The 23,199-nt window shown below is 39.3% G+C and overlaps 1 protein-coding gene across 3 annotated transcripts in view; it reads right to left on the bottom strand.

Annotated features, from left to right (window-relative positions):
- RANBP9 (RAN binding protein 9) overlaps positions 1-23,199 on the bottom strand; it is a 71,404-nt gene that overhangs the window by 4,204 nt on the left and 44,001 nt on the right. For 2 of the 3 annotated variants that reach the window (XM_081522214.1, XM_081522213.1), the window contains exons 6-12: positions 20,577-20,781; positions 17,697-17,809; positions 14,072-14,180; positions 12,043-12,233; positions 10,794-10,938; positions 7,765-7,886; positions 6,003-6,154 (exon numbers count right to left, since the gene is read on the bottom strand). In XM_081522214.1, the coding sequence (XP_081378340.1) occupies positions 6,003-6,154; positions 7,765-7,886; positions 10,794-10,938; positions 12,043-12,233; positions 14,072-14,180; positions 17,697-17,809; positions 20,577-20,781 (1,037 nt within the window). The remainder of the gene's footprint in view (positions 1-6,002; positions 6,155-7,764; positions 7,887-10,793; positions 10,939-12,042; positions 12,234-14,071; positions 14,181-17,696; positions 17,810-20,576; positions 20,782-23,199) is intronic. The other variant, XM_081522212.1, reaches the window with a different exon arrangement.

The raw sequence follows: 23,199 nt of genomic DNA, 5'->3' as shown, positions 1-23,199 counted from the left end.
TCTTTCAATGAATGATAAACCACTGTTTTGCCAGAAATCAACACCCTAATCCAAAGTAATATTATGATACAGATATAGACAGTTAGACATAGGACACTTTCCCAATTCACAAGGGGTACGTGGAGAAGTGCTAAGGAAACTAAATCAGTGAATCCAGTAACAACACTCAAAATGCTGGTCACTGAAATGTGGAAGACAAATTCCTGAAGAAGACCATCTTCCCAGGTAAACTGCTCCAGCACCCTTTGAGTCATCTTGCTAGTAGGAGAAGGCTTCCTGGTCAAGTCTGTCCTTGTCCTTGCTCATCTGAGTTGGCCTCTATGTTGTGGCGACGAGAGAAGAACTGCCCATTAAGCAAAGCTGTGCGGTCTGAGGTTGACAACAGGAATACATTAGGCTCCCCCATCCACTGTCCTACACTGCTGAGCATTTCATTCACATTAGACTTCCTGCCCCAGCTATTAATGAAAGTTCTTTGAAGAACTTATACTATTCTGATCCCCTGCAGCTACTCAAGGTGCTGGATACAAAGGGGGGTAAAAAAGTTTCATACACCTGCTGATTCCAAGACCTGCTTAACAGTATTTAAGATATCTTTTGCATCCCACAAAGCTACTAGATTCCGTTTCTGGTTCCCTCCCCATCTAAATTTATTCATGGAGAAAGTACTAATATCTGATTATCCTGTGAAGCTAACTGATCAATCACTATTTCTAAAGACTGAGCTTTGCTCAAGACTTAATTCACCCCACCCACAGCCATCTCATGAAGTACATCTCTATAGTGCAGTTCAGCTCAGTTCAGTTGCCCAGTTGTGTCTAAGTCTTTGCGATCCCTATAGTGCAGGTAAATTTTAAAAGACTGAAGAATCTGTCCAAGGAATAATCGCTACATAAGACTTTAAGCACAAGACTATGCTCCTGAATCTACATCCTTACTTGCTCCCCAAAAGGTGTGATGCTGCAGTTCCAAATCTCCCATCAAGACCATTCTGTCTACACCTCCTGGTATTTAAAACATTAACAGAAAAAAAAGATTGTGATGGTAGTCACACTGTGCGCTAACACTGTGCAAGGCACTGTTTCAAGGGCTAACGTGTACCATCTCATTTAATCCTCACAATAACCTTAGGAGGCGGATGTTTATGCCCATCTTAGAAGCAAACTGAGGCCGTGAGAGGTTACCACCACAGCTAGTACTTCCTGTACGTTTAGTAAAAACACTTTCTTTCAATTACCAATCTAAATATTACAAGCAAAAAAGTCTAAGATTTTGGCCCCATATTTTCAGTACGGTTGAACGAGTATGTATTGGACAGAGATGGGCATCACCAGGACCTCGTCACTGTTCCAAGGACTCACAGTCCTGGGAGGAAGGCAGACGTGTGAACAGTGATGCTCCGTGTACTGCTTATTAACCGAGTGTACTGTGTCACAAGAAGCAGCCACAGAAACAGGCTCAAGCTACACAGAAACAGGCTGAGGGAAAAGAAAAGCCCTGGATGTGGGAGCCATGGGTATGAGCTTGGATCCTAAAACACCTAGAAAACTTCAATTTTTTCCAGTATAGCAATAGGAGTTGTTTAGTCGCTCAGTCGTGTCCCGACTCTTTGGGGCCTCGTGGACTGTAGCCGACCAGGCTCCTCTGTTCCTGGGATCCTCCAGGCAAGAGTACTGGAATGGGTTGCCATGCCCTCCGCCAGGGCATCTTCCTGACCCAAGGATTGAATCCATGTCTCCTGCACTGGCAGGCCGGTTCTTTACCACTAGCACCACCTGGGAACCGGAAATACATTTTTATGACAGTAAGAACAATACAAGAGAGGATAACTACAATTACCAGCCAGATGAAATACTAATATATGCCCATGCATTTAAGGCAGAAAACTGAAAATACCAGTAAAATATCATGGTATTATGGGTTATTTTAGAAAGAAAAATTACCTCAGTGGAAATAATTTCTGAGGGAAATACGACATTTAGGTAAGATTCTCAAACTGTACTTACATTTGGCTTAAAATCAGTAGCAGTTTCTCAACAAGGTGTGTCTAAATGACTCAATTTCTGCTTCAGTTACTAGAGTAAGAGCTACTTGCAGACGCGCTGCGCATTCTAACCTGACCCACCCAGCCCTCCAGCTTGACCCTCCGCTCTGCCAAGTTCAATAAACAGCTGTTGAACAATTTAGGGCGCTCTCTCGGGAGCCACTGGCAGACTCAGGCGGGTAAGCAAGAAAAACAAAGACAACAGGAAAGCAGGAGAGGAAGACTGAGAAAATGAGAAAAAGGTCAAGCGAGGCCCGGTGCAGCAGGAGCCTCCAGCCCGTTTTCAGCACGGGGGGTGGGGGGGTGGGCTACTCCAAGGGTCTGCCGGGTGCCTGCTACTCCACGCCTGAGGAGAAGCGGAACAACCAGGGGCCCTTCGGTCCCGCAGGCAAACCTCACCTCAGCTTTTACGACATCTGTCTCTGCATAGGTATATATGCTTCACAAGTCTGTGCAAATTCAAAAACAATTAAAGATAAAAAAAACCCACTTCAGCTACCCATGACCTGAAGTGAAGAATAAAAGAAAAAAGCACTAATTTCTAATCCTTCTTAATCAAGGCAAACAAAAGTCCTCTCTGTGTCCCCCTCCAACACAAATCCTCCAGCACTGTCCCCTAGGTGCCGAGACACCACTGGGTCAGTCGCTCAGGTCTGTGTCTACCTGGGAGGAGATTAAGCCCGGGGAGGGTGAGAAGCGGCTCAGCACACTGAGACAGCAGGCAGCATCTGCACGGAAGTCAGAGGTGCAAAGTCCAAGCCACCCGCGATCCCGAGATGATAAATTACCTCTTCACTTGATTCAACATATAATCAAGGAGAATCTCTGAGAACAGGCCATGTAATGCCCTTTTCTGTGCTTCACACAAATTACAATCAAAGAATAAGCCATGGAGTGAAATGTTAAATTTTCAAAGGGACTACATAAAATGATACTCAATTAGCATAAAGTTTTAACAAGAAAACAGTGTAAAAATGTCTACGAGTTCTTTTTAAAAAAACATTTCCTATCTCCAAAATATCTCCTAAAACATCAGTTCTCTCCAGAGACACCGGGTCCAAGACCCTTTCACGGGCTCTTTTGAGGCCCAAACTATGTTCATGACGCCACTACTGGGAGAGCACTGGCTCTTCTCTCCCTCCTGTTCCCCCACAGCTCTCCCAGTGGGGCTTTCCAGGGGTGACATGATGCGTGAGCTCATACAAGACTGAATGCGGAAGTAGGGACAAGAATCCAGCTTACCTTTTATTAAACCTGGCATTAAAGAGATTAATAAAAATGTAAAGCAATGCCACTCTCTTCTCATTGTTTTATTTTAGAAAGATTAAATAACACTTTTATGAAAAATACCTATAATGATTTGTTATTTTAAAGTGAATTAATAATTTTAGTATTAATTTCTAGTAGAGAAAAATCAATAAATATAAGTCATACAAACAAAAGTCCTTTGGGAATCTTTAATCGGTTTTAAAGGGTTTAGATACCAAAAAGGATGAGAACCACTGCCCTAAAACAACCCAGTACCTAGTAAGGAAGTTTCCCAGATGGATAGCTTTGGATATATGAAGTAATAATAAAGCCTAAGAAGTAAGTTTCTTAGCACTGTTGATAGCTGAAAAGATTCTACAAAGTTGTATTAGGTTGATACAAAAGTAACTGCTGGTTCAGATGGTGAATTTTAAATCGTTATAAGGAGGCTCAAACACATCTTTACTAATCAAAATAGGAACCATTACAATCAACACATTTTTGCCAATAAGAATTAACCCTGTTTATTCCTGTAGCATAAAATTCCATGCTTTGGGATTTGACGAACTCTTGGAAAGCATTTTCTGCCTCCTGCTGGTTGTGGAAGCATTTTCCCTGCAAAAAGTTGTTGAGATGCTTGAAGTAGTAGTTGGTTGGCAAGAGGTGAGGTGAATATGGCAGATGAGGCAAAACTTTGTAGCCAAACTTGTTCCACTTTTGAAGTGTAAGTTGTGCAACGTGCGGTTGGGCGTTGTCACAGAGAAGAATTGGGCCCATTCTGTTGACCAATGTCAGCTGCAGGCGTGGCAGTTTTTGGTGTATCTCATCAATTTGCTGAGCATACTTCTCACATGTTAACAGTTTTACCAGGTTCAGAAAGCTGTAGTGGATCAGACGGGCAGCAGACCACCAAACAGTGACCAGGACCTTTATTTGGGGCAAGCTCGGCTTTCGGAAGCGCTTTGGAGCTTCTTCTTGGTCCAAGCACTCAACTGGGTGTCACATAAAATCCACTTTTTGTCACACGTCACAATTCAATCGAGAAATGGTTCGTTGTTGTTTAGTACAATAAGAGAAGAAGGCAGTTCAAAATGACAATTTTTTTGATTATCGGTCAGTTCAAGAGTAACCTGCTTTTCAAGCTTTTTCACCTTTCCGATCTGCTTCATGTGCCAAATGAACACAGAATGATCGACGCTGAGTTCTTTGGCAACTTCTCATGTAGTTTAAGAGGAACAGCTTCAATGATGGCTCTCAACTGGCTGTTGTCAACTCCTGATGGCCGGCCACTGCGCTCCTCGTCTTCAAGGCTCTTGTCTCCTTTGCAAGACTTTTTGAACCACCACTGCACTGTACGCTCGTTAGCAGTTCCTGCGCCAAATGTTGTTGTTGGTGTTGGTGTCTCCACTCCTTTACAACCCATTTTGAACTCAAACAAAAAAACTGCTCGAATTTTCTGTTTGTCTAACATCATTTCTACAGTCTAAAATAAGTCATTAGCAAAAAAGCAAACAAATGCACATTAAAATGATGTATATAACATAATCACGTTTATTTAAGAATGTATTCCAACAGCAAATGGCAAAATTCAACAATGAAAAACCGCAATTACTTTTGCACCAACCTAATAAAAGGATGAAAATTTGCAATCTGGAAAAATCAAGTTATGCATGCCTTTTTATCTGGAAGTATAAAAGTGCTTTCTTTAACCTTCCAAGAAAGGCACATTCTGCCTACACAGGTGCTGTACTAAAGCTATGAGTGCAGGTAGCTGGGATGGTTATTTCCTCTGATTTTATACCTATTTAGCGCTCCTCGGTGTTGCTCACCGGCCCTCGGGAAGGGATGGTGGGAGTCCCGGGGCTCGCCCTCCCCTTCGGTACCCAAAGTCTCAGTGTCAAGGCCACTATGTGCCATTTCTCCTTCATTTTTTGGACTTATTTGAAAACACTGAGAAGAAAATGTTATAACAAACCAACACCGAGCCCAACCTAATGCAGGGCAAACAAAACAAACACACCACCCCAAGGGCCAGGCTCCTGTCTCACAGGTCTGCAGGGCTGGTGGGACTGCTGTGAACATAAAAAAAATCTCATCTCTACAGCTGACTGCAATGCTGACTTAAGGGCGGCAAAACTCCATCTTCAGCTGCTACACAGAGCTGTGGCTAACTAAGTGAAGTGTTTCCATCTTCCCCGTTATCACCACCCGGCACAGGCATCAATCCAGAAGAGACCTGAGAATGTTTTCACTCTTCAGTGAAAGACGACCCAACCCTTCTCCAATCACCATCAAAATAAAAGCCACATATCATACATTCAGTTTGCTGCAACCCTAAGCAATGTTTACTAAAATCAAAACATCTCACATTTACCGTTTCATCAGCATACTCACATTTCTCCTAAGAACTCTGCCAATTTTACAGCTGAGAAAATAAAACTAAGAAACCAAGTTGACAAGAGGCACATGACACTGAGAAGTGCAGACCTGGGGTCTAATCTACATGTTTTACTGAAATCCAGCGCTTTCTCCAGCAGAGCCTGGCCACCTCACCCCATCGCAGCACGTTTTCACTCGACTGGGCAGGAAGCCAGGGAGGAGTTCGTGTCCAAGTTTCCCCACAGTAACTCCAGTACTGCTCAGTGTTTTACAAAATGACATTCTAGTTTCATCCACACATTTACAATTTTTCAAGGGAAGACAAAGTTACCTTCAACATTTTTTTATTTGCTGTGTTCTTGCCACATTCTCTCCTCAGCTGTTCACTCATCGCTTGCAGCTCTCTTCCGAAGTGAATCATTCTTTCTATGGCAGCTTGACTTCCTCCACACAACTGGCGTCTTAACTGGCTTGAATCAACTTCTGTAAGCGAAACAAACAGGTATTTCACTACCTTACGTTTGGCATACAATGGAGAAACAAACATAAATTGCTTACAACAGTTTGGATGTTTCATTTAGTAACTACTTCCTAATATTTTACCTAAATATGAGGTTTCTTTTTAATTTATAATATGGAACCTTGTAGCTACAAGGAATACTTTCTCTAGGACTTATGAGTCTAGGACCCAATATCTACCTAGCTTGGAGTTGAAAGTCAGGTGACAAGCTTTCAGTGTTACCGATGTACATGTCTCAAGGAAAATGTTATGAAAAATTAAGCACAATTTTCTAAAAATACAGCAACATTGCAAAAAAAGAACAAAAAGGAATAAGTAACTGCTTCCCAGGCTACTTTAGCTGACACAGAACAGTTAGAAGGTAAGACAGTCTAAATGACTCCAATAAAAACACAGACAATGCTGTACCTAATCAAAAGGGTTAATTATACTACTTTTAGGAAAAAGTAGTATACTAATCACTGATCAATAATGCGAAAAGTATACATCACTAATAACAGTATATAAATCGCTAATCATGATGGTAACAGTTAATGTTTATGAAGCACTTACAGGCAGTCATCATTACACCCATTTTACAGATGAAGAAACTGAGGCAAAGAGCTCCTAAGTAATTCACCCAAGGTTACACAGCTAGTAAGTGGCAGTTGCAGAATTCAAATCCAGGTGATCTGGCTCTAGAACTCCTGCTCTTTATCCCTAGGCACAATATTCTTGGAATATTGAAGCTGCTTGCTAATATTTGATAAGGTAAAACTAGGCTGCCTTTCAGTCATACTCCTTGCTTGAAAGAGTGAATTATACATTGGAACATATGATCCTAAACAAGAAGGTGGTTGTGTAAGTAATATTAAGTTTGCATTTATAAAATAGTTTCCAGCAATTTTAATAAATTCCTTTTAGTATCAAAATACTATAAAATCAAATAAGAATTTATAAGCTTCAGTAATTTTCACTCTCCAATTGATGGGAAAGTTTGCTTATTGTTTAACTTTATGGTACAATTTACTACACAAGTTGTCCACAAAGTAAAATTATGCATGCTAATGTATTTTTCAGCCACATAATATTGAGGGGGAAGGAACCAAGGGAGGGTGTCAAACAGGCACCTACTACCTGCCAGGCACCGAACTATGAACAGTTGCATATATTCAGGTTAAATGAATTAAAGAAAATTTGATTAGAATTTATAAAATCATCTCTACCCATGTGGCCTATCTATATTGGCTATATTGAAACAGGTACACAAACTTTTTTTATCTCCAACCTTACCGATCCTTTTACAGGATAGTGAACACTAACTAATAAGTTAGCACTGCTGCACTACTGAAAGCGCTACAGTTGTGCAGAAACAGTTCGGCAAAGAAACTCCAGAAGATACTAAAAAATTAAACTCTACTCTCTCTAGCAATCCACTCTCAGAGACTTCTAAGAGAATATGTTACTATCAAATCCAATGGCACACACATCTTTAAATTTGATTTATGTTCATCAGCTGTGAATCAGTACAAGTAAAAACATAACCTTGTAGTCATCATTTTCTATTAAAAATGTAAGAAATATCACTGCAGACCCATTTCGGTGTCACAATCTTCCATTTCGTGGTCATGTTTAGAGCTACCATTTAGGAAACCATTGGATGAAGTGTCTCCAACTCCATTGGAGTAGTGATCTGTTTCCATGTCTACATCATTACTGAAAATGAAAAAACAAACCTAATTTTAGAAATAGCACACTTGCAGCTTAGTTTAATATCCACTACAGAGCCTACTTATAAAACTGACTTCATAAGGCAATAGCAATCTGCAAAAAAGGTATTTAGTTAAATCTTGAATGTATTCAAAGCCAAAGATGTAGCTAACTTGTAACGAATTTGTAGTCCTGGAGATAAAGAAGGAAAAAGATACATGTACTAAAATGTAGTGGATTTAAGACTTCCTATTACTATGGAGAAATCGTTTTTCAGCACGTATTTCCCACTATCTTTCAAACTTAGATCTGCACTTCATTTAATCAACTCCTGCCCTAAAATGCCACCCCCAGCCCCACAAGCATTCACTTCCAGCATGTGAGGGAAAAACCTCCCTGACAAAACAAACTACTCCTGGGACCCACCTCATTTCACCTCTCTCCCTGCCCTCATACTCAGCTTGCTTCTAGACGACTTTTTTCTCTAACGGTCTTGGCATTTTGGCATTTGTTCTTACTATGCAAAATTAGACTCTTTCTCAAAGGTAAGTGGTAACACGAAAAACGACTACTCAGTCTCATCCCCTCAGCCTTTTCAGAACCCAACATTACTTTTCTCTGACTGGCTTTCTTATTGGCTGAAGAGTCTAAATATACTGCAGAGTCTTAATTTTTGAAATGCTGTTTTGGAGATACCTAAGGCGTTTCCAACTCGCCCATTTCACACTGACTGGACGAATAACACGTGCCAACAGCTCTAAGTGGCCACACTGAGGTTGCCGACATTCGCCCTTCATTCCATCCACACCCCAAGCAACAATATCTAACCTTCCAGATTTCTCCTATGAAGATCTAGGTAATGATTATACAGTCCAGAAGGAAACACTTGATGAAAACTGAGAAAATATTTAAATAAATAAAAATGATCATTTCTCATTAAAAAAGCAATGTATATTCATTTGTAGGAGAAAAAAAAAACCAACAACATCGAATGCAGAGAAGCAAAAAGCACTTTATGCATAATGCCGGCAAAGGTAACCACTGGTCGCCAGCCTGGGTGAGTGGGTGCATACACACTTCTGTCCGTAAGACCATCAAGGTACAGGGACACTCAGAGATCTAGAACGGGGCGTGGCCCCAGCACATCTCCGTCAGTTAGAAAAGCTCATTTAGTATCTTCATGAAATTTGAGAATTGGTAAGAAATCGTCCTGGAAGAGGTAACAACTGAAGTGGAATTTTACAGCTTGACTAGAAGCTGGGATGGAGGAGAAGGCGGGTGGGGAGAAGAGCATTTCTCACGGGGAGTCCAATGGAGAAAGTGCGAGTCTAGATGTCAGACACCCTGGGAAGTAGTCATCGTTCTGCAACTTACTAGTTACTAATTATTCACCTTTAAAAAAGCCATTTACTTCTCTGGTACTCAGCTCTACATCTGTAAAATGGTTTTCATAGTTAGTTAATACCATCTTTGCCTACTTCACAACACTGTCGTAAGGAAAGTCATTATCGACTGGAAAATAACTGTTGCTGCTTAACAGTATGAGGCAGTTTAAGAGCTTACTTTCTTCTATGCTGCACACAAAAGAGGATGCTGTGTCATCAACCCCTTCCGTTCAGCTTGCTTCCCTCAACTCAGGTAATTACAGGTCTCTTTAGCAACTTCCTGCCATGAGCATAGTATTTAAGTGAAAAACTCAACAAAGTCACTGCAATTCTACCCTCAAACTATGGTAGAACCGTCTAACAATCATAAAGTACTATTAATAAATACTATAAAGTATGATGATGCACTAAAGGCTTAGTTGTTTACCTCTCCATACAAAATGGTTACTACGATATTCTAATTTCATATTGCAGTGTGTCATCTCTACTGCCTACCCGGACCTCCTCAGCAAGACAGTCCCTTTTCCTACTGTTCTTCTCGGATCATTTTTGTGGATTTCACAACCGTACCACATAATGCCATTATTTCAATACATACTTGTCATTTGTAACAGATAAGCTGGAAATTCTGAATAATCTCCAAATTTGTAAATACAGATTTTTACATGCACTTCTCCAGAATCACATTTCCATTGAGAGTCACTGCAAACATTAGGTTCTGTCTCCTTCAATGGGAGAACTTTGCATATCCCCCCAAAACGCAGTGTGACCCATCAATTCATGTTCTAAGACCAAATCAACATCAATCAAATTGATAAAAATCCATAAGAACTTGCCCTCACACACTAGCATTTCATTCAAACGGTTGCATCTCACGAACCTTTAGGTTTCATGCATAGAAACTCGAGTGTGTCTGAGCCCCGTGACGGGAACACCTCTTCTCGCAAAACTCTTTGCGTGGAGACCACACCCAGCAGTGGGGTGTTTGACATCCAGCAAGCTTTCAATCCTCTCCTCGTGCTGTATGTTTACTAAATGACTTAACTATCTGCTATATGCAAGCTATTCAAATTAAAGGTAGGGTCTCATCAACAAATATTTTTTGTAAAGTTAGTTATTTGCAACTCAGGAAATACTCCTCACACTGAAAAACCCATACAGAGAGGAAAAAATAGTTGTATATGTATCATATGTCAACTCCAGAGCTTAAATACACTACAGTGACTTAACTTGGAAACATTAATAAATGACATTTCTGTGACCACTGCAGGGGTCTGCGGTGGCAGGAAGGCAATAGAGCGCCTGGATCTGTCCCCGTCACCCCTCTAGAGGGAGAGGGGTGCAGAGGAAGAGGAAGGGAGCCTCTGGGATGAACACGAGGAGCACGGGCAGGGAACTGACTGCTACCCTCTCATTCTCTGAGACCCCCACTGTGGCCATCTAACTCCATTTTTCCAAATTATTTCAGACGATGCCACCCCGTAACCAAGGTTGCTCACAGTGATGGCAACGCTACGGGACTCATTACCTGGTGAAGCTGCTGACCTGCTGCGACCTGGACGTGTTTATGCTGTTCAGCTCCGGTACGTTCAGACCGGACGGCTGGTGCTTACTGTGGCAGTACGACTGATGTGCTTTGTTAGATATCACACCGTTACTACAGCTTTCAAAACCTGGGGAAAAAAAGAAGACACTTTATAAAAACAGAAATAAACCAGGCTGCAACAGATCTACCATGTTCTGATGATGTACTTAAACCTTTTATGACGTAGGAAGGTCAGTGGACTACTTAAATAGAAAACAAGCGGATAACTTCTTCAAAAGAACATCAGGATACTTAACCGTGAGCTGTGATCTCCTGTTGTATTTACTGAAGGCTTAATTATGCATCTCCTTTAGTCCTTGCCATGAGGCCCAGCGTTACCATAACCCCATTTCACGTAAGAGCACACCGAGGCCAAGGATCTGTCCCAGGCTGACAGGACACACAGTGTCAGAGGGGCGCCGACCAAGGACACAAACATGAGACCACACACACCATGCAGGGTGGTGATGTAAACAAGCTGAGAGGCAGCAACAGAGAAAGTGTGCTGCTGAGGAAAGGACAGCAAAGATGTTGCTCTCCTCTGTGAAAGCACAGGAAACAGCATCTGAGCTGGGTTTCAGAAAGTTAAACGTACAGAGGAAAGGTAAGGCCTCAGGAAAAACAGAGAGACAAGCAGAGCAAAAAGACCGAGAAGGACCAGAAATGAATCTGCAGAAGTGATGTCATAAAAGCCAAGAAAGGAGAGAACCAGAAGCCTTAGTGAGTCCAGGAGGAAATGGACAGGCGGGCTGGACTCTTGCTAGCAGCCGGGCTGGGAAAGGAGGAGGGAGGCAGCCCCGCTGGGAGCCAGGTGTGGGGGTCGGGGGTTCAGACACCACGGCCACGTCACTGCCTTTACCTGTATACTTCACCAACACACCACTGCCTTCTCATTACCAGACATCTCTGATTTGACTTCTAGAGACAAAACTCGAATGGTGCCCTTCATCTATGGGGATCTGTTAGTAACCCCCTCTTAGAGACAGCTCATCTTGAAGTTACTTTTGGTACCAAAAACGCACAAATGTGACCTGCTCACAATTTTTCTTCCAGAATCTCTTGAGATCAAATTACAAATGTGCAAAATGGGTAGCAGAAATGTCTACATTTTTGAAAAAAAAAAACTTATTTTTGTTCAAAGTCATGAAGAAGGGTAAAAATTGTAAGATAATGTCGTAAGACTGAATCTCACCAGAAAAATGTGCAGTACTTCCTTTGCCCGATGCTAAATTGTGGATATTCATTCCGTGGCTGGGGCTCATACTTGGACTACTAAAAGGTCGAGGACTAACAGGATAACTGTCTTGAGACTTTGGACTTCGGCCTCCCAAACATCGTACTTCACTATCTGTACCATTCACCATTTCTATAAACTGACGCACTCTAAAAAGAGAGAACAACAGTTTACTTACATCATCTTCAGATTACTGTTTAGTTACCTTTTAGTTACCTAATAGCAACAGACTCCTACAAGGAAATACTTTAATAATCTGCATTTATCAGTAAGTCTGGCCTTTCAATAGTATACTAAAAATGCTAAATATGGTTCCATATACTGTACTGCTTACAATATTATTTTAAAATTTCCTGAAAAATGAGAGTATAATGCAAAAGACATTGTATCACTTTTAATCCAGATTTACTAAGAAACTGAAAATCTATCTGTAGCTATAATAAACCAAAATGGACCTCATTTTTTTTTCTAGCTAAAATAATTAAAATAATATTTGCATTTGTTCACAAATCAAATAATACCTAAGAAGCACCTGATGTACTTTTATGTACACACCTACCTTCACACAAAGTAACGGCCTGCTCCCCATGCTTCCTCACCCCTATTCCCATCTGCAACCTCTTAATTAAACGGGCCACATCTAAACTTTTATTCTAAAGCAAAGTAGTTCTGACATCGTGTTTAGAGTTTCTGATGCTTAAAAAGTTTAAATCTTAAACTTAATAACAGCTGAATTTTAAGATAACAAAGATTCATACAACCAACAGAAAAAGCCAAATAGCTATTACTTATTTTTAAAAAAATGAAAGAAACAGAAAACAGTAAGTGTAAGTGAGGGTGAAAAACTAAAATCTTGTCACTGTTGGCAGGAATGTAAAATTATACAGGGCTATGGAATTGTGAGGACTAATTTTCAAAAAATTAAACACAGAATTATCCTATATTCAACAATCCCCCTTCTGAGCATATATGCAAAAGAATGAAAGCAGGAACTCCAACACAGATGTGTACATCCATTATGCTAAGGGAAGTAAGGCAGTGTCAAAGGACAAACATTTTATGATTCCATTTACATGAAGTACTCAGAGTACTCAAATTCAAGTGTACAGAGACAGAGACTAAAATGGTGGTTGCCAGGAGCTGAGGGAAGAGAGAAATGCAGCGTCAGTGTTTAACAGGTACCAAGTTTCAGACTGAGATCATGAAAAAGGTTCTAGAAGCAGATGGCTGGTGGTGGCTGAAAAACAATGTGAGTGTACCAGAAACAAGATGAATATCAGAAAACTGTACATGTAAAAATGGCAAATTCTATCATATGTGTATTTTTACCGGGCTTCCCTGTTAGCTCAGTTGGTAAAGAATCCACCCACAATGCAGGAGACCCCGTTTCGATTCCTAGGTCGGGAAGATCCACTGGAGAAGGGATAGGCTACCCACTCCAGTATTCCTGGGCTTCCCTTGTGGCTCAGCTGGTCAAGAATCCGCCTGCAATGTGGGAGACCTGTGTTCGATACCTGAGTTGGGAAGATCCCCTGGAGAAGGGAAAGGCCGCCCACTCCAGTATTCTGGCCTGGAGCATTCAGGACTATAGAGTCCATGGGGTCGCAAAGAGCTGGATATGACTGAGCGACTTTCACACATATTTTTACTGCAATTTTTAAAAATGCTGCAAACTTCTGCAAACTTACTATAAGGAATTTTACAAGAGAAAAAAACAGATACCCATATTCTAAGTAAGAGTTTCACATTTTTTAAATACAGGGATAGAATGACAGAAAAGCAAACACAAAGTAGAAAAATGCCTTCTACTTAAGAGTCCTCAACACAAAAGTGTATACCTCAACCTGTTACTTATATGTGCTACATTACAAAATTATATCTCAATACCTGAAAGAAGGTAAAACATAAACTAAAACTATTACAGCAAGAAAGTAACTTTGGTTATGTAACACACATATATAATTAATATAACATTTATTAAACTCACTTTAATGTGAAAAGGAGATTGGGATTTCTTTCAAGTAAACTTGGATATAACTGTTGTGTTGTTTCGATGGCTTCTCCCATTCTTCCTGCTAACACCAATTTCTGAATTCCTATTTAGAAAAAGAAAGCAAAAGATAAATTTTGTAAGAATAGAAAAAGAAACTTAGCAGACACTCAAAAAATTAGTAAAAAAAAATCTTTAAATTATGATGAGTCTGCACTAATTTTTCTAACTCAGTTTCTATTTTAAGGAATATTTTCAGACAAAATAACCAATTAGAAAAACAAGTACTGTAATAAACTACTAAAAAAAAAAATCAAACATATAAGTAATATAGGAAAAATAGCTGTTAAGCAATACACTAAGCTGAAAAAGATGGGTATATTATGCCATACACTGTGGTGATGGTTTCATGGACATATACAAACTCATCAGGCTGTATACCCTAAATAGGCATCGTTTTTCATATGTCAAGCATACCTCAATAAAGTGGTTTTTAAAGAAAGGACCATAGGAGACATTAAAGAAATAATATTCAAAATGTCTTATCAAATACTATATAGCCTTTTGAACCCAGTACCAAATGAAAATTAGCCTTTGAGTAAGATCTGAATTCAACAGCCACTGAATGAGCATGCCCTGAAGGCCAGATGATGAGGCTAGGAAAAGATTAAGCGGACATCTCCCGTTCGCTACGTGGTGAGAAAGACAGGTATACAGTCAGCTACAACACAATGTCATCAGTGTTTTATAACAATCTGACCTACGAAAGTTTTGCCTGCATCCCTCCTGTCTTGCTTTTGTCTCGACACCCTCATCAAGCCACACCCTCCCTGGTGGACTGACAGCACCATTTTAGGACGGCTGACCGTGGATCAGCTGTCATGCTGATGTGCCCCTGCCGGAACAGGCCCCACAGCACTGGCCACTCGCATCGGGACCTAAGCAATAAATACTTAAGACCAATACTATCTTAAATTTAGAAAGCAGTTTAAGTGCAAACATCTCACACATTATCTCCACTAACATCTAATAATTATGGGACTACTTTACCTGTTGGAAAAAAAACACACACACACTTCTTATTAAATGTTTACTTTCTGAAAGCTCAGGAAAACATTTTTAAAGAAAAAGCGGCAAACATTTTAACAAAAATTTCTCCAAAATTCTCTTTATACATCTAGAATACTACTATAGTCCCGTGAATTTTTTTAAGGTAACCTTCAAAAATGTCAGTAAAAGTCAATTTCATGTGTTTGTTAGCCATCTGTATGTCTTCTTTGGAGAAATGTCTGTTTAGTTCTTTGGCCCATTTTTTGATTGGGTCGTTTATTTTTCTGGAATTCAGCTGCAGAAGTTGCTTATATATTTTTGAGATTAATTGTTTGTCTGTTGCTTCATTTGCTATTATTTTCTCCCATTCTGAAGGCTGTATTTTCACCTTGCTTATAGTTTCCTTTGTTGTGCAAAAGCTTTTAATTTTAATTAGGTCCCATTTGTTTATTTTTGCTTTTATTTCCAATATTCTGGGAGGTGGGTCATGGAGGATCCTGCTGTGATTTATGTCGGAGAGTGTTTTGCCTATGTTTTCCTCTAGGAATTTTATAGTTTCTGGTCTTACATTTAGATCTTTAATCCATTTTGAGTTTATTTTTGTGTATGGTGTTAGGAAGTGTTCTAGTTTCATTCTTTTACAAGTGGTTGACCAGTTTTCCCAGCACCACTTGTTAAAGAGATTGTCTTTTCTCCATTGTATATTCTTGCCTCCTTTGTCGAAGATAAGGTGTCCATAGGTGCGTGGGTTTATCTCTGGGCTTTCTATTTTGTTCCATTGATCTATATTTCTATCTTTGTGCCAGTACCATACTGTCTTGATGACTGTGGCTTTGTAGTAGAGCCTGAAGTCAGGCAGGTTGATTCCTCCAGTTCCATTCTTCTTCCTCAAGATTGCTTTGGCTATTCGAGGTTTCTTATATTTCCATACAAATTGTGAGATGATTTGTTCTAGTTCTGTGAAAAATACCATTGGTAGCTTGATAGGGATTGCATTGAATCTATAGATTGCTTTGGGTAGTATACTCATTTTCACTATATTAATTCTTCCAATCCATGAACACGGTATATTTCTCCATCTGTTTGTGTCCTCTTTGATTTCTTTCATCAGTGTTTTATAGTTTTCTATATATAAGTCTTTTGTTTCTTTAGGTAGATATATTCCTAAGTATTTTATTCTTTTTGTTGCAATGGTGAATGGTATTGTTTCCTTAATTTCTCTTTCTGTTTTCTCATTATTGGAGTATAGGAATGCAAGGGATTTCTGTGTGTTAATTTTATATCCTGCAACTTTACTATATTCATTGATTAACTCTAGTAATTTTCTAGTAGAGTCTTTAGGGTTTTCTATGTAGAGGATCATGTCATCTGCAAACAGTGAGAGTTTTACTTCTTCTTTTCCTATCTGTATTCCTTTTATTTCTTTTTCAGCTCTGATTGCTGTGGCCAAAACTTCCAAAACTATGTTGAATAGTAGTGGTGAAAGTGGGCATCCTTGCCTTGTTCCTGACTTTAGGGGAAATGCTTGAAAAGATGCTCAACATCACTCATTATTAGAGAAATGCAAATCAAAACCACAATGAGGTATCATTTCACACCAAGTCAGAATGGCTGCTATCCAAAAGTCTACAAGCAATAAATGCTGGAGAGGGTGTGGAGAAAAGGGAACCCTCTTACACTGTTGGTGGGAATGCAAACTAGTACAGCCACTATGGAGAACAGGGTGGAGATTCCTTAAAAAACCGGGAATAGAACTGCCATATGACCCAGCAATCCCACTGCTGGGCATACACACCAAAGAAACCAGAATTGAAAGAGACGCGTGTACCCTAATGTTCATCGCAGCACTGTTTACAATAGCCAGGACATGGAAGCAACCTAGATGTCCATCAGCAGACGAATGGATAAGGAAGCTGTGGTACATATACACAACGGAATATTACTCAGCCATTAAAAAGAATACATTTGAATCGGTTCTACTGAGATGGATGAAACTGGAGCCCATTATACAGAGTGAAGTAAGCCAGAAAGAAAAACACCAATACAGTATACTAATGCATATATATGGAATTTGAAAGATGGTAATGATAACCCTATATGCGAGACAGAAAAAGAGACACAGATGCATAGAACAATTTTATGGACTTTGAGGGAGAAGGTGAGGGTGGGACATTCTGGGAGAATAGCATTGAAACATGTATATTATCATATGTGAAACAGAACACCATTCCATGTTCGATGCATGAGACAAATGCTCAGGGCCGGGGCAATGGGATGACCCAGAGGGATGGGATGGGGAGGGAGGTGGGGGGGGTCCAGGAAGGGGAACACATGTAAACCCATGGCTGATTCATGTCAATGTATGGCAAAAACTATTACAATATTGTAAAGTAATTAGCCCCCAACTAAAATAAATAAATTTATTTTTAAAAAAAAGTCAATTTCAGAGGCATAATTTCAAATTAATAAATTTGAAAAAAAACTTTCATTAAAAAACTCAGGTTTCTAAAAGTCAATGTAACCAAACCTATAATCTGAAAACACGTGTTAGCCATGCACCGCAGGTCCTTACTTTGTCTGTTTTTAATGGAAGCTAATTCTTCTAGAACAGTCTGGTCTGTAGATCTGGCAAAGGCCTCTGCTGTGGCACAGTACCCATGGTGGACTAAATAAGATGAAACCATTCTTAAAAAGAAGAAACACACAGCTTTTAGTCAAGAGAATACATGCTTCATACTACAATTTATATACACATGTCTACTCTGTTACAAAACCAATCTATGCCCTGGGAACAATGAAGGCTTTAATTACCTCATTCAAAATCAATTCAAAACATCATTTTGTCTTATTCACAGAGTTATTTCCAAAAAGATAACTGCAAATGCTATGGTGAGTCTACTCTGCCTAAAAACAAGTATTACCAGACAATCAAGGACACGAAATAACTTTGATTCTTAGCACTCCATTATCCCCAGGTCCTTCCTATTATTTCCCACCCTTACTCAATCGTACTAACCATAATTTCTATTTTATCATTATCATATGACTTACCTTGTAAAGTGTTGGCATTTTGTAAAATAAAAAATTTAAAAACAATAGATTAACTCTTCACGTTCTGTCCACCAATTACATAAAATGGGTCACAAGGTGTGAACACAAGAAATACGAAGGTGACCCTACAGACAGAATCTTTCAGAACAAAGTCTATGAGGGTGACAATATTAATCAGTGAAGAGTCAATCTTCTAATCTAAATCAGGTAGTATGTTCGTGCGCAGGAGATGAATTCCTCAAATATGATTGATGAGTAAGTGACACTTCCTAAGAGCAAACTGATTTTTTAAAAACCAAGTGGTATTTACACGTATGGTATTTGGACCTAATGACAAAATGTTAGAAAAACCGTTGACCAAACAATATTAACTGAAATATCCAATATATCTATAAATATTCAACTTTTGAAACTGCCTCCATCTGGCACTACTAAGGGCCCAATAGAAAATGGTATGAAACAGTGGTTCAGGAAGGGGACCGCGGTGGCACAGGGAAATTTCTAACAGATTTTTTTTCATTTTATTTCATCTAAATGTTAGATTAATTTAAGAGGGCAGGGGAGAACGTTTTCACATGAACTTCCCCCAGTGAGGATCTATTTTGTGAAGAATGGGGCAGGGGAGGGTGCTCTCCCTGAACCCTGGCTGCAGGACTGAGAGGTGATGCTTCCTCTATAGCCACCCTGCCGCGATGCTCAGCAGGAACCCCTGGAGAGCATGAAGAACCCCCAGAGAGCAGTCCAGCCCAGCGCACACTCTTCACTCACGGTGACTGGGGGATTCTGAGTCAACGTCACTACTCTTTCAACCGTGCAGGACAGAAACACTGCTGTCAAGACTCTGATAACAGGTCCGGGGAAGAAGCTCGTTCTCGGAATCATCATCCTGCCCAAAATTATCTCCTCCAAAAAACATGCCAAGTTTTAGGAGATTTGTAAATTTAAGACTGTTCAAAGCAGTTATACAGACATTTAAGATGAACTGTGTCGGACTGAGGGTATCTTGAATTTTCTTGGGTTAGATTATGATAGTGAAAATGACTACTTAAACTTAACAGTATTTATTTTGAAGTCTGCACTATTTGGAGTTTTAAGAGCTATTGCTATTCAGTACGACTGACATTCACATGTCATCTTGAGCCTTTCAAGCAAAGGCGTAGTCTAAAAAAAGGTGACTGTCACAGGGGTTGTATTTTCCTGCTGACTCCCATATTGAAATTCTACTTTTTCATAAAAAGCTGCCTAATAAAACAAATTGTAAATTGGGGGTAAAGAGTGAGTTGAGACAAAGGTCATTCATTTACAGTACTTTTACTAACGCCCACTATTTGCTCTGCCGCTGCCTGTCCTCCACCCTGTTACACTGACTCCTAAGCATTTAAACTGAACTAAGGAATCTAACGGAGAAGGCAATGGCACCCCACTCCAGTACTCTTGCCTGGAAAATCCCATGGACGGAGGAGCCTGGTAGGCTGCAGTCCATGGAGTCACTAGGAGTCGGACACGACTGAGTGACTTCCTTTTCACTTTTCCCTTTCATGCATTGGAGAAGGACATGGCAACCCACTCCAGTCTTCTTGCTTGGAGAATCCCAGGGAGGAGGGAGCCTGGTGGGCTGCCGTCTATCGGGTCACACAGAGTCAGACACGACTGAAGCGACTTAGCAGCAGCAGCAGCAGCAGAGGAATCGAAACTCCACACTCACTGTCTCTTGATCTGTATTCCCTTTACCTCCTCTTAAATGTGTAATAGAATATACAGTAAGTAAATGGAGTTCTGAAAATTCTTTAGGCTGGAGATTTTTTGTCAGACAAAAAAAGGGATCCAAGTAAACAAAAATAGCTGATATTATTCTTACATAGTTACCCATTCACTGGAAAACTTTAGCCAAATCTTGAAAGGTGCCATGAGCACATCATGTCTATTCCAGGATGTAAAATACAGCATTATTCTGATGTTTATTCTTACTGAGCGATAATTATTTTTTCTCCTAAGTGTTTATACCACTGCTGAACAACACAGCCAAGTTTGTGCCCCAAAACCACAATGTGAATTCTACAATCTAAATTATCTTTCTGAATTTGTCTTCTGCACTGGCGCTATTAGTAGTTGAATCGTGTAACTTATGGAAACTGTTAAATCCCATTACTAAGGATAGCAAATGAATTAACCTACACGATCTAGTGTCACTTTATTTCCTCCAGCAAATTAATAAATCAGACTAAAATACAATTTGGGACGTGTGTCACCAAATCGAGCATTATTAATACATTAAGATCATTAGGACACATATGAATAGATTAAGAAGCTTCATTCGATAATCAGTCTTTCACACTGAAAGGCTGAAATGTTTTATAAAAGATGAACTCTTGAAAACGTCCCTGCGCATCTCTCCACTCACTTCTGTATCATGGTCTGCCACTCGCCTTCTCGATCTCCGACAGGAAAGCGGTCTATCTGTGCCTGTGTCTTCGTTCTCCACTCGCGCATGTAATCTTCTATATCGAACACAAAAGGATGCTGCCCAAAATTAGCATCGACGACTTCTCCTGGTGTCTGGAGCCCCACAGTAGGATATAAATTTGGCTGTAAGACAACACAATTCACTAAATATCCATCCCTTTTATGTTAAAAAAAAAAAATCATTCTTTCAAATGCTACCTTTAAAATAACAGAATTGCAAATTTGCTCCACAAATATTTTAAGATCTCAATCAGAAACTAGTAGAGGTAGAACTAAAGCAAATGATCAAGAAAAACACACAGCAACCTAAGTTATTTATTTATTCACACCATATGGCATTATACTTCTAATAAATGAAGGTACTTCTAATAAATATCCTGCTCTTAAGAATATGTCATACAGACTCAGGGAACTGAAACAGGGGCTCTGTGACAGGTTGAAGGGTGGGCTAGGGAGGTAGATGGGAGAAGGTCTGGGAGGGAGGGAACATGGGTGTACCTATGGCTGATTCTTGTTTATGTATGACAGAAAACCACAAAAGTCTGTAAACAATTATCCTTCAATTAAAAAATTGAAAAAAAAAAAGAAGATGTCATACAATAGATTCAAGCACAACTCATGTTTATCCTCTTACGTATGATACATGCGATACGCTTCTAGAAAGTGCGCGTGGAAGCTGATTACCACCGAAGAACATCCTGACTGGACACACACTATTGTAAGTTTACTAATTGCTATTCTCTGCACATCTGGGATGCCTTTATTAAGGGATGGTGATAAGAACTTAATTATATGCAAAACAGTGCCTTTAAGAATAGAGATTCTTTACATAAAAATAAAATGCACACATTTCGAGAAAGGGTTTAAACATTCAAATTCATAAAGAAATGCATTTCCTCCAAGATATAGTCCAGACTTGAGGGTGAAACAAGTTCAACAGCTTCAAAACTTTGTACAAAAAATACAGGAGTCCTTCTATTGGCTCTATCGCTAGCTGTCAAATCTGAAGAGAGAATAAGTTACTGAATGTCTACTAAATGTCTGAGTTTAATCATTGTAGTTACCCTGTTAAGTCATCATCATCATTATTATTTGCATTATGAAGATAGAAGAACGGAGGATTGGGGTAAATTAACGTGCTCACAACTGTCCAACACGTGCTCACAACTGTCCTACACTACCGTAGAACTGGGACTGAAACACAGGCTTATTTAACATCGAAATCCAAGCTCAGTGTTCCTTTCTGTAACTCCAAACCTTACTTCACCTTCAGTCTCTGTCTTTATGCCTATTTCTTTGCTTTAATGATTATCACAGGTATTTTCAGTACAAAATCAGGTAAAGATTAAGAGAATATAATGTGTGTAAATATAAGATGCTTAGATAGATTTCACTGCAAAAAGTTAAGGAGGTATTTTTAAACTCAGGTGACGAATCAAGCAACCAAAATCAGAAATAGAAGGAGTACTGTGGTAATATATTGAGAAATATAATCACATCGGGTTAGGGAAATTAGTGGTAACACAACATACACAAATGTACTGATTCTTAATAATCAACAAAACTGACAAGTTAATAAAATTTGAAGGTGAAGACAAGTGAGACACTTATTATAACCTTCTCGTTTCACCAATGAGAAACGGAGATTTAAAGAGCTTGCATGGTGTCTCCAAAAGCACCAGTTTGTTAATGACGCGCAGAGAGGGAAACTCATGGCTCTACTCTGAGCACAGGATTCTTTTCATTAACGCCCATTACAAAATTGTGACATAGTTTAAAACAAAGACTCTTACATCAAGAAAAATGAAATTTATAGAAAAAAAAATCTGCCACACACATAAGGATCAATATTCTAAATATGAAAAAATAATCTCAGAATATAGTAAAACAAAGACTACTAGTTTGTCTGCTCAATGTTATGTGGCAGCCTGGATTTGAGGGGAGTTTGGGGGGAGAATGGATACGTGTACATGTATGGCTGAGCCCCTTTCACTGTGCACGTGACACTATCACAAAATTGTTAAGTGGCTATACCCCCATACAAAATAAAAAAATAAAAACCCCAAAAAATTACTAGTTAAAAAAATTTAATTGGCAATAGATACATAGGCAATTTGAAGAAACATAAGATGATTATTATATAAAGAGATACACACTGAATTTCTTACATGCAAATTAAAATAAGATTTTTTTGCACGACAGATTAAGATTTTAAAAGCTGAGAATACCCAGTGTTGATGAAGGCTGAGAAAATAAGCCCTCTCATTCACTGTACAGAAATATGAACCAATATAACTTTGTAAGAAAGAAATTTGGCAAAATCTATTAAAACTGACAAGGCAATTTTACTTTACTTCTTTCTTTCCAATTTGAATTGCTTTCATTTCTTTTTCTTGTCTGATTTTGAAATTACAGATTCAATTTCCTTACTGGTAATTAGTCTTTTTCCTGTAAGAAATTAACCCTACAGAAAAACAAACGTGCAAAGATATATGTCCTGCAACATTATTTTTAATAGCAAATAAAAAATTAAAAAGAATGTCCATTCACAGGTGGTATTA

The sequence above is a fragment of the Giraffa tippelskirchi genome, chromosome 8 (genome assembly GCF_054371585.1).
Source record: "Giraffa tippelskirchi isolate mGirTip1 chromosome 8, T2T-mGirTip1v1.2.pri, whole genome shotgun sequence".
NCBI lineage: Eukaryota > Metazoa > Chordata > Mammalia > Artiodactyla > Giraffidae > Giraffa > Giraffa tippelskirchi.
This window is presented reverse-complemented; position numbering and strand designations above follow the sequence as displayed.